At 39.3% G+C, this 12632-nt stretch overlaps 1 protein-coding gene across 1 annotated transcript; it reads left to right on the plus strand.

Moving 5' to 3' along the window:
- The first annotated feature begins 236 nt into the window (after nt 1–236).
- LOC120801082 (FAST kinase domain-containing protein 5, mitochondrial) lies at nt 237–4488 on the plus strand. Its single transcript, XM_040147614.1, is given in 3 exon segments — nt 237–341; nt 1514–2786; nt 2789–4488. Coding segments are annotated over 2 exon segments (2433 nt in total). The 5' UTR covers nt 237–341; nt 1514–1525; the 3' UTR covers nt 3961–4488.
- The last annotated feature ends 8144 nt before the right edge of the window (nt 4489–12632 follow it).

Below are 12632 nucleotides of genomic sequence, written 5' to 3' on the forward strand. Positions count from 1 at the left end.
CTACATCAACCTGCCAAAATAAAATAATAATACAGGTCTGACACAATATTTACAGTCATTCATTAGAGAACCGACACATTATTTCAATACTGTACAGCACAACATGATGTCTTAATCTTTTTTTAGTATATCGCCGGTTATATCGTCTAGCAAACAACTAACTAGTTAACTAACTAACTAGTTTTTTTTATTTTGAAGGTTGACCTACTTGCGTGCTAGTGTAATTATAGAATTTCCGTTGACTTTACACTTCTTCTTCTCTTAACCTCACGAGGTATTTACATGTTCATGCTGCATTGACTAGTTAATAGCAGGCCGATGTTGATGTTGTAGAGGTAAAGGTGAGATGAACGTTACATTATCATTATTTTTTTTATTATTATACCAAATGTTTTCTAGTTTAAATGATGTGCCGGCAGTCGCCTTCATGGAGGGAAACACTCATTTTGTAGGAGGACTATGTCAAGTTTCGTTTGCCAGACTTTGGGCCAGGAAGTCTAACAGCAACAATAAATGTATTAACTACGGGGCGATTCTTTGAAATTACTGAGCATGTGAGCAGCCAGTCTCAGCAGAAATCATTTATGATCATGGTCTAGACTGAAGGGGCAACAATACAACAGTTAGGCTTTGCTCACTACATCCTGTCATAAACCATGTCATGTCCTTACCTGTTTAATCTGGATGCTTTGATTCAAAGTTTTATTATTTAACTCAATAAATCTATAGTGTGTATTTATAGACATATATGTATTCATTCACTCAAACAACTGGGATTCTGGGTTTCAGTCAGAAAATAGCTGTTGTACATAGAAATGAATCTAAGTAGCAAACTTAACTGACGGGTTTAGTTTCCTTTAGTTTCCTTACTTATTATTATTTATTCCTTTAAGGGAATAAATAATAATAATAATAATAATAATAATAATTATTATTATTATTATAATTCATAACATGCTTGAGAAATAATTGGTTTCACATTCACATTCATGAGACAGTCACAATGCAATACATATTTGTGGCATTATCATAGTGTTCCATAAATATTAGCTAAAGTGATCAGCTGCAAAATGTTGCTGTCAGTCAGTTGCATTTAGCTTGATTTGGGTATTTTAAACAGAACCTGTTCCATCAATCATGAATAATGACTACAGACATGAAGCAGCAGTTCAGAGACAGGTTCTGAAATGATTGCATCCTACCCAGAATCATTCTACAAAACAAGTTTGTTCACTATAAATAGACACTTTTTAAATATAAACATTAAAATAAAAATTGAATGTCTTAAAACTGGGTCACACCATTCCCCATAATTTAGAAGCACCATTATTTTGGCCTGTCGCCTCCCTGATGAAATTTAAAGTGAAAGTACAGACAAAACAATCCCAAAAACCCAATTTATAGCTTTGTATAGTATACTACACCATGGTACATTAGAAACTGCACACTTGGTTGACTTAAGATTTTTATTTTGTTATAACTACTTTTTAAAATCATGGTTTTCTCTGTTTAGTGTGGCAGATTGATGGCTGCTTGTATGCTGTGTCGACGGTTGCCCAGGCTACGCTACCTCCGAGGCTTGGAAAAGGATTTTACCCAGGCTCAACACCTCTATGGTAAACCAGAGGATGACACAGATGAGCGGGAGGGGAAGAAAGGGGCATTTCAACACCAGGATGCCCCTCTCCAAGGAGGCTACAGGCTGTATTACAACCCTTCTTCATATCACCACTCTGTTTGGAACTCTGCAACCTCCCGGAACCAAACAGATAATGATGAGGATGAACGGTGTCTCTCCGTTCTCGCACCTTCCTACTGGCAACAGAGCAATCGCTACAGTGTGAGCTGCTCGCGGCACCTTTCCAGCTCAAAAAACACACTTCTTGACTTAGCTTTCAACAAAGGCCCTGAACCCGAGTTGCCATCAGTGTCACCGTACCTTAGAAAACCCATACCACCAGACGTAAAAGTAGATACACGTGCCTTCCACAAATGCCGGCTTGAGTATGCCTCCATGACCCTTGACGTCACCCAGCGGCCTCACCCAATAGAATGGGAAGAGGCCTGCCGACTGCTCAAAAAAGTGGCTGTTTTAAAGGGCAGCATGAAGCCATCTGATGTTTCTCAGTTTCTTGTGGAGCTTAGCCACTTGCACGCAGACAAATTGTCATTAGTGAGGAGTAACCAACGCTTCATCATGCTCCTCCGATATTTTGTGGAAAACCTGCGCCTCTTTACTGACCTGCAGCTGCTGGAAGTGCTGCAGTCGTTTGTATGGCTGGAAATGCCCTCTGCCCACACCGTACTCGGGCTGTGTGAGACCGAGCTGAGCCGCCGGGCCAACCAGATGACTTTACACCAGCTGCTGTTAGCTGCTGATTTGTGGCGCTGTATTGGGAGACAGGTCCCCCAGTTCTTGCAGCACCTCTATGACTCAGTCCATCTAAATCTGGGACAGATGGGGGTCCCTGAGCTAGTCCAGCTGTTGTATATAATTGGTGAAGGTAGGCAGTGCCCTACAGGATTAGTCCGTCCTGTACAGCAGCTTCTAATGTACCATTTACAACAATTGTACCCAGAGGAGGTTGGCGTCATATGTTTGGGGCTCTTTAAATCCCAAACTTCAATATCTCAGAGCACAGTGGCTCATATTGTTGATAAGGCACACTCTTATGTTAAGGAGATGAGTGACTTTGCCATGGTGAATGTGCTGAAATTCTTGCGTTTCAGTTACATGTATCACAGAGCGTGGATGGAGGCCATGACAAAGGAAGTTCCCCGACGGGCCCCAGGATGGGTGTCAAGGGGCTGATGCATGTGGCACTGACCTGTTCAGCGGTGCATTATCACAACGATGACATCCTTATTGCTGTTGCTGAAAGAGTGCCCTCGCTGGTGCCACACTGCAGGAGTAAAGACTCATGCAAACTGCTGTGGGCCTTCGGCACATTAGGGTTTCTCCCTTCTCAGAGTCAGAGCTTCTATCCGAGCCTTACAGAAGCCCTGAGGCAGAGGAAAGCTGAATTCCAGCGATACCCGGAGCATCTGCTTACTGGTCTCCTAGGCCTGGCCTTTGTCTCTCACTTCCCACAGGACCTAATTGCATTAGCCTTGAACCCTGACTTTGTCAAGTTAGCGCTGAAATCGACACAGCTGGAGCTGAAAAAAGACTTGTTCACTTTAGATGGATCTGTGGCTCTGGAGTTGCCTCAGTGGACTGGCCCTCGACTAAGCTGTGAACTGAGGGAGGAGATCGCTGAGCTGCTGTGGAAGTTTGCTCAATCAGATGTGTGCCAGAAACCTGAAGTGCAGGAGGCAGAATCCGCTCTGCAGGATCTGCTTGGAGGAGAGAAATTTGTATGTAAGAGAATGATTCTGCCCCACACTCGCTCCATTGACCTGGAAGTACATCTTGACTCCACTGGGCAGCCGATACCTGTTAACCCAGCATCCCACACAACTCCATTATCTCCTGAGAACACTTCATCCAAATTGACTTCAAACCAGGGTTGGGGAAGAATAAATATAGGAGTAACTATAACTGATGATCTTTTAGCACAGTTAATAAATACTAAAAGCACCACAGAACCTTTATACCCATCACCCACAGTTAAGCCTACAGCTCTTCACAGAGTAGAGCCCGATGAAGGGAGGCTGTTTGACACAGGGCTCAACCTGACTAGTGACATTATAGAAACTCTTACCAAAATCAGTAGCTCAGGCTCAGCCCCACAGGATGCCAAAGGCACAGTCAAACTCGCAATCCAGGTCTCCAGCAGGAACCACTACTGCTGCCATTCACAGCAGTTGTTGGGCATTCATGCCATGAAGAGAAGGCAGTTGAAGTTGGCAGGTTACAGGGTTGTAGAGCTTAGCCATCATGAGTGGTTTCCCATGTTGAGGAAAAGCAGGACTGAGAAGCTTGCATACCTGCACTGCAAAGTCTACGACTGTCTGTAATGATTCCCTGACCTCCAAGAGCCAAAAGAAATCACAGAAAACTCTGCAAACTATCTAGTGACTTTGGCTTCTGGGCAGTCTTTAGCTAGTTATGAGTATGTGCAAAGCACAGAAAATGTCTGAAGAGGAGGTGGACAGATGTTCTTTTATCTCCACCTACCATTGACTTGTTGTACATGTTCAGTTCAGAATTCAGTTTTAATGATTTTGTCAAAGTGTGGGACATTTCAAAATATTTTTGTTAAAAGAATGCAAATTAAAAAGTATTCAACACTGCACTGTCTTGGTCAAGGCCATGAACATTCGTGAGACATTTGGAATGTATTTCCTTTTTCTGAATTGCCCTAAATTTAAACTTCCTGCCAGAAATAGCTTTTACCTTCCAGGATCTGTCAAAGAATAAATAGAAACAGTGGTTTTTATAATATTTAATAACATTTGTGATGGTCCTCTTAGAGGTAAGTGCATCTCTTTCAAGTGTTTTTAGATTGCTGCCCTGCATTATACGCCAGTCACTAATTTTTCAACTGATGTGACGGTTGAATAAAACAGCTGCTTTTTTAGTATTGTGGCTGCTCCTGAACAGTTAAATCTGTTACATAATTTGACAAAGGACAGATCAAAATAATCTGTCACAATTTCATACCAAAGGGGAGCAAAAATTCACAGTAGAGGTCACAATCTCAGTGCACATCTGTACCTAATACAGAAATTGCCTATCACAAAGCTCAGATTGACTTACCTCTCTCTCACTTGCAGGCTTTACTGGAAACGGGGAGTTAAATTCCTGCCTAGTTGTGAATAGCTTTTGTTCCACAATGCATTTTTGCGTTTTTTTTTTTTTTTTTTTTTTCCTCTTTCTTCTTCCAACGATGTTTCTGAGACCAGGTTTTTTCATGTTCTCACCAAAATGGAGTTGCTCATTTGAACAGGTTGTATTTAAGTAGTATGGCAGTGACTTAAAAAAAAAAGTCATTTCACAATCCCAGGAGTTTTTTTTAGTGGCGGGTCTATTTCAAAGCCCCGTGGGAGCTGTAATTGATAATGTTGTCTGGCCTGCCTTTATGCAACTACAACTTTTTTATAAGTTTAAACAAACAAAAAAAAAATATTTAAGCTTTTTTTTTGTTAAAGAAGGGCTGTTGTTGCAGGATGCACTGTTTAAATCATGTTATAAAAGTGTCTGGATACCCTGAATCAAATATACTTTGATTGAAAGTACAGTAGCTACAATTATTTTACAATTGTTACAATTGATTCTTGTCAGATTTGAAGCTTTCAGCTGCTTTTCAGCAGTAGTACTAATAGTAGTAGTATCTTAACAACCTTGAAAATAACAATCACTTTACTGCTCTATGGCAATCATTTATTTATTGACAGGGTAGACACGGTAACAGGATCTGTCAGTACCGTATATGGTACTGAAATGTAATACTATCACTAACTGCAAGTCCAAAATGACTGTATTAATGCCCCCCTGAGAGGCTAAAAAGATTTTAAGGCTTTATAATAATACAATGTAAAATAGCATTTATGCCACTGGGTACATTTTTGGGTCATGTTTTTTTGGGACAACGGCTAGTGCAAAAAAGGGTTCATATGGCTGATTATGCAACGCTGTAAACGACTACTACTACTTCTAAAAGAGTATACCAAGTGACTGACTGGTCACAGGCCCACTGACTCTGGGAAATGAATCCTTTCACACTTGGATAGAACTGACGTTCCCAGAAACAGCCCTGTTGGGGCTGTAAATATAACATAAAGGGCTGTATCTCCCACACAGTTTTTTCTATATCAATGTAAACTCAAATTAAAGCTGAGCATTGGCACTTTAATGTCTTATCCGTTATTACATTGCTGGACCACAAAGCCCAAAGACCAGATAAATGTGTAACTCAAAATATTTATGGTCTGGACTGTAAACATGAAGTCTAACAATGGTAGAATAACAACAGTTGTTTGTTATCGCAATGAGCTGTCAAATTCACATCACGTTTGTTTATTGTTATATTTATTTAGTTATTTAATCATGGTGTTATGAGTTTTTTGGGTTTTAATTTTCTGACAACATAGCTGTTGAAAGCAATGTAGTTCATTTGCTCAAGGTCTGAGATGCCTCCCACCAAAACCTACCACTGATTAGTGGTAAACTTTTCAAAGGAGTCGATTGGGTCAAATGCATTACCATCCAAGGGTAAGGTAACTTACAAGAAATACCGATGTTCTTACTAATGTGATGTCTTGCTTTTCAGAAAAGCCAGACAAATTTGACCTTTAGTTGATGGACACCGTTTTATTCATAGGCTTTCAAATGCAGTGCAATGAACCAAATTTGAAGAAAAGAAAAACTGTTAGAAAAAGGAACTCTTGGTGTTTTGCTAAATTATCATGTTCAGATTTGGGAACATCTGTAAGCAGGATTTCCTTGTAACTCCCCAAAGAGAAAGCTGGGATGAGACCATGGGGTAAGTACACACTGGGGAGACTACAGTTGTGTTGTGTTCCCCTTAAAACGTTCCTCCTTTCCCTCCGTAGGCCTTTCTTTCCTTTGTGACCTAGAAGCTGATTGTGTTAGTGTTTTCATCTTGCCAGCTGTCCAATTACTGCAGGAAACAAAAGCAGCTTCAAGGTCTCCTAAAAGGAAACGTTGTCCAGAGAAAGGTCAAACAAATCCAATCAGGGAAAAGTTTTTAACGCCCAGACAACATTCTGGCACTGCACAACTAATGTTCTTAAAAGCTGAATATCCACTGATCATCTCAAATTTCCCACTCATAGAATTAAAGAAAAAAACTACAGCATGACAGCTTCATATATCTTTGTTGACTCATTACTGTAGAAAAAACACGACAGCATTTGAAATACTTAAATATTAGTTGTTGTTAGGGCTGCAACTGATGATGATTAGTTTTGTCATCAACCAATCTACTGATTTCTTTCTCAATTAATCAATTAATCCTTTGATGGATAAAATGTCGAAAACACTGAAAAACGCCAGTCAGAATTTCCCAAAGTCAAAGTGGACTTAGTCGAATTGCTTGTTTTGTCTCACCAACAGTAGAAAAAGGAAGAAGAAACCAGCAAATATTCAAATGTGATGAGACTAAACCTGAACTAGTGCCAAATAAAGTTTTGTTGATCAATTAATTGACTAATCATTGAACCTTTGGTTATTGGTCTTAAGTTTTAGGTTAGGACCACTTCCTCTGTAATGGAAACAGACTTTTAATGATATCAGAAAACAGTTGTCCCGGTTATCTTCACCTCTGTCTCCTTCTTTCATTTACTTTCCACCCCTCACTTCCTTTAAGTCATTTCCTGATGGGAGACAAGATGTATAAAGGGAGGAAAGGAGAGAATTAATAGGAAAGAAATATTCAATCGACACTACATCTGTCAGCATGTGGGGGAGCGCTTGATGATCCCCCAGGAGGAGCTGACGGCAGCTGCAGGAAAAAGCATAGTTTGAGCTGCTATGCTGCCATTGCTCCCTGATCAGGATGAATGAGAAGAGAATGGATGTATGGAAGGATGCTGTGCTATGCTTAAAATGTGCCAGCAGAGGGCACTCTCCCCCCAGGAAAGTCCACCTCATGTCTGAGTGACAATGATGATATTATGCCGACATGACTGCTTGATATTTATGTTGATAATTTTCTTGTGACTCACATTAATATAAATGCAGGGTGTGCATCACAGTGTTCAGACAAACATTGGAAAAAATGTTCTGACGTGGACAGAATAACATTAAAGAACAATTCATTTTACATGTTGTCAACAATACTTTTAACAATATAATTAATTAGCAAGAAGAGAGACAGAAACACATTTAAGGTCAGTGAGATCGTTTTAATGAAGTGGAGAAGAGTCAACAAATGCCTCTCCTTTTCCTCCCAGATCTGAAAAATAAGAAAAAAAAGAATCTGTATTTGGGCACTTTCAAGTCAGTGCCATCCCTGCAGCTACAAATTTCACACTTTTGAGTGTGCAGGAAGCATGCTTTTGAAGTTGAGATGATTCACTTTCTCATTTAGCACCATTTTCTTTGGATTCAAATGCAACTCATTGGTTAACCAAATAAATCCCTCATCCATATAGGGAGAAAACACTACCTCTCTCACTGATGGTGTGTCAGCTCTATTATGTTTTCAGGTTGATGCTAACAAGGGCAAACATGTTCAGGGAATAGGGACCGCCTGCCACAGCGCACTAGTTTATTAGAGTGTAACGGGAATGATTATCATTTTAGATTGGATCATTATGCTGTGGTTATATCGTATTCTGAGTAATCTACCAAGCAGGTGCTAAACGTTCTCCTATTTGTTCATGTCTCGCTGATGACGAGACATTTATTGAGTTATTGACTTGCTATGAACAAAAGCAAGTAAAGAGAGAATAATCATTAGGCTTAGATACTTTTTTCAAATGTGTCCAGTGTTTCACCAGTTAATGGAAGAGGCTCTGGTAGAGTGAATGCTCTCTCAGTAATCCCTGTCTTATTTGCATTTCAATTCTTTTGCTTTTCTCAGCCTGGAAGCTAATCCAGCGCAGTCTGAATGTGGCCTAAGCTTGCATCAACATTTCTTAAGTTATCTCAACGCAGATATTCTACTGTCTGTCTGCCATAATTCCTTAGTTTAGCTCATTGTACGAAACAGACAAATCCTAATGTCACATATTCTTTAAGCATTGATGCAACACCCCTACTACTACTTGTCACAGAGAAATCCACTCCAGAGACTTCTGCGACTCGGATCCCTGACACTCGTAAGTGAGGGTAACAGGTACGAATTAACCTCTGGAGAGACACTACAAATGATCCCTATCACAATTTTGCAGCATGATGGCAGTAACTACTGCCAGTGTCCTGAACGATCTCTGTAAAACTCCCTCTCAGTGCCAATTCCTTTTTGACCCTTTCAGTGGCATTCAATAATGTGTCTGGATCCTTGCCTTTAAGATTCCAAACACACACGCTCTGCTAAACCAACTGCTGCAGGGACGCGACTGAAAGGGAGTGTTTGCATTCAGGACTCGTCTTAGCTGCTATTGATAGACCTTTATTAACTTACAGTAACTAAGTTCAAGATTTGCTGCCTGGTTCCTCGTTCATCAGGGGATAAACCTGGTCCCCTCAAGAACACAGTGGATTTGGCTGGATTTTGATTATCAATGTTGTATTTTTTTGTTCCCATTAAAAATAGATAAAGAGAACGTTTAGGGAGAGCGTCATGCACTGTCACTCCAGCAACAGCTTCTCATGGACAGAGAAATATATGATATGACCATCTAACCAGGAGCGCTGTTATTCTATTACAGCATTTGACATAGCAGCAGGATGATAGAGATTTAAAATGGATGTAGTTCATTCATGGTATCCTTAGAAACATTAGCAACTGGCCCATGAAAAGATCCATCATGACCAGAAGGCACATTAAAGAGAGAAAGCTGAGCACAAAGAACAGTAATACTGATAATATGCAGTTTGGCAACTCAGTCGAAAAGCTCGACAGAAATAAACATTTGCAAAAGAGAAATTCCAGTAAATAAAGCATGTACTGTTGTAATTAGAAATCCCCTCAATCATACTGTAGATATTATTTTTAGAAAGCTTATAAATAATGGAGGTATTGGGAAAAAACAGTTCTGTGTTTTCAGGCTAGTTAACATTATGTGTCCCCCTCTCTGTGTGAGAAGTTCAAGATGACACTTGTGCAAGCAGCATTGTGTTGAATAACCGCATTGCTGTCCCTCTGAACTCAACATTTGGTCACACTGATCTTTGCAGCTCACAGCAGGAGTGATGTGTGTTCAGCACAGTCACTGTAATACAGTGACTGTGCATTTGCAGAGTGGTCATGCCATTATAATACTCCATAATCATGTAAACTCTGGTTGGCATATCACAAGCTGTTTCAAGGTCGGTTTTGGTTTGTTGCATGACTGTGCAGCAACATGCCATAAAGTTATAATATTTAATTTTTTTTTTCATATCAAATCCCATTATTGATACTATTTCTGGTTGGCGCTGTTTTCAGCGTAAGCCATTCCGCACACGGTAATTGCTTCTGTATTGTAGTTTCATTGTTACTGATGGGGTTGGCCTTGTTGCAGGATTCAAATTGGCTACCAACACACAAGAGATTCACAGGAAATGTGGAAGACAAAAGTCGCCGTCAGACGACATTTTTTCCTTCTTCATTAAAACGATAATATATAGGCCGCAGCTGGTTTGGGTGAGTGTTTAATTTAAAAATACTTGCTATTACAATCAGCAACCACAGGGGTCCCAAAGTCAACCAAGACTAAAATCTTAAGTCCCGTGTGTGGGGAAAATGCCACTCTTTTACCTTCAAACTTCTGTCACAACGTACACTGCTAAAATGCAAAATAGAGAGAAAAAAAAAAAAAAGATGTACAAGCAAAATACTTAAGTATCTTCATGTGTTGCTTTAAACACTGAAAACACTCCCAAGGAATACACAAAAATACCTGCAAGAGCTTGCTAGCTTATTTTGAGAGCTTCAGATGGATTGATACATTATTTACAGTGATATTATATGGGTTCATGTACACTCTTTTAATTATTAGGACTTAAAAACTTTCAACAACAGCTGAGTCAGTGCACCGAAACTTCAGTCTGACACATGGATTCAGGATGCTAAGTCTGCAGGGTGGGTGAAGATGAGACACAGTTCTAACGGACAGAACGGGAGTTGCAATCTTGGCATGGATCAATGGAAATCTTATTTTGGGCACATTTAGCAAAACACCCACTGCACCAGGAGCTCGTTTGTCCTATAAGGAGAAAGAGCACTTGTAGGGTTTCAAATTAATTTGTAAGTCTATGCAAGAGCACTGAGTCATCTCCTCAAAGATACAGGTTGCATGATGGTCCTTTAAACATGCAGTGAACCTAAATGAAACAGTACACTGATTAACAATGTATTCAGTTTTTTTTTGGTTTTCCCTGTATTAATCAGCTATTTAAATGAGCTAAATCCAGCTTTGGCACGTAGGAAAATTATAAATCCACACAATCCGAACTAACTATTTTACCGCTAAGTGCTATAAAACATATAAACAATATGTCTAACAAATATTCAAATATCAGATCCAACGGTCATGGGAATTTTTAGGTTTCTTCCCACGAAATCCTCATATATAATTATCCTGTGCTTGCATATACTTAAGATAGATATAGACAAAAGATATAGACATACTTACATATACCAGAAAATGTTGAAATATTAACGGAACAGAAACTGGAATACCTCGAGGTTTTTCTCGTCATATTTATGTTTATGTTGTTTTTGTTAGTTTGGTTTTCGTCTTCCACGCTAGTAGCTCATCAAGCGAACAGACATTTAGCTTCGTTGATAACATCAGTATGTGACTATATTTAATGTTGACAGTTGAAACTATAATTTAAGACATGTGGTCCTTCTGTCTGACAGAATTATAATGTATTTTTGTTATGCATGAGTGTAATTTTAAGTGCTATTATAAATAGAAGCAGAAATAGCACAAAGAGGTGATGCAGCAATTGCAACATCAGGAACTGGAACAAACATCCAACCATAAAAGTTTAATCCTACATGCCTCTGATGTAAAAACAGTTTCTCTATTTTGTATGATCAGCTTCAGCTTTTTGGTCTCAAAGTTGTATTTACTGTAAAATAGAATAACAAAATACTGCAAAAGCATAAGCATCAGAATTTGTCTCATAAAATTAAGAGGTGCAATATATATGTAGTATCCTTTAATGGTGTACCATGAAGTGATGCATAGCCAACCCCTGAGCAAAAATTAAACCTGTCCACTAGCTTTTAAACACACGGAAAACCCATCTTCTGCTTAATGGGAATTCATATTTTAATCTGTAATTAGACCTTAGTTACCCTAGTAGACAGATTTAAAGTGATGTGTTAATGATTGTGTAGTGATTAATTACATTATCTCGAACAGTCAGGGATCATGTATTGAGATGTGAAGGGGGAGTAATTACAGTGACAGACACGCAAGCAGTACACTAGCAAACACACATGCACACAGACACGTCTGAAAACACTAAACCCAGCACTGTTTGTAAATGAATTCTGTCCTTCTGTCCCTACATTACATCATCAAGAGGCATGCTGAGGTTGGCAGTTAAACATCAGTTGATGAAAGAGCTGGGGAAATTTAAAATCTTTCCAGTGTTTCAACTTCTATTTATGAATAATTGATGTTTTTTTACAGTACATTCACATTGCCTTGACATTGCAAAACATTGTGCTCTGCTGCACATTATTGTAGAACATTTCCATTTCCTGACCATGGCAATGGGGGGGGTGGAAATAGTGATGGTGTATTATATTGTCTGTGGTATTCAGTTACGGAGTAGACTGTTAAATCAAACAGGAATACTTTCTGAGTCACACCCACCTTATGACAAATAAGGACCAATGACCACTTTGATTTAGTTGTGTGTAAGGAGGGCGTTTTTCTAGGCTGTAGTAGATGCAAAAAAATGTTGCTTTCAGACTGAAAGGAACATTTAAAATTGGTGCACAGTTATCAAAAGGCCAAAGTGGACAGTAAATACAAGGATCTGCCACAAGGGAAAGGACAAATGTCACAGCACAACAACAAAAACATAGTGCAGAAGCTGCACATTCAAAAGAGAG

This window comes from Xiphias gladius, chromosome 16 (assembly GCF_016859285.1).
Source record: "Xiphias gladius isolate SHS-SW01 ecotype Sanya breed wild chromosome 16, ASM1685928v1, whole genome shotgun sequence".
Lineage (NCBI taxonomy): Eukaryota > Metazoa > Chordata > Actinopteri > Istiophoriformes > Xiphiidae > Xiphias > Xiphias gladius.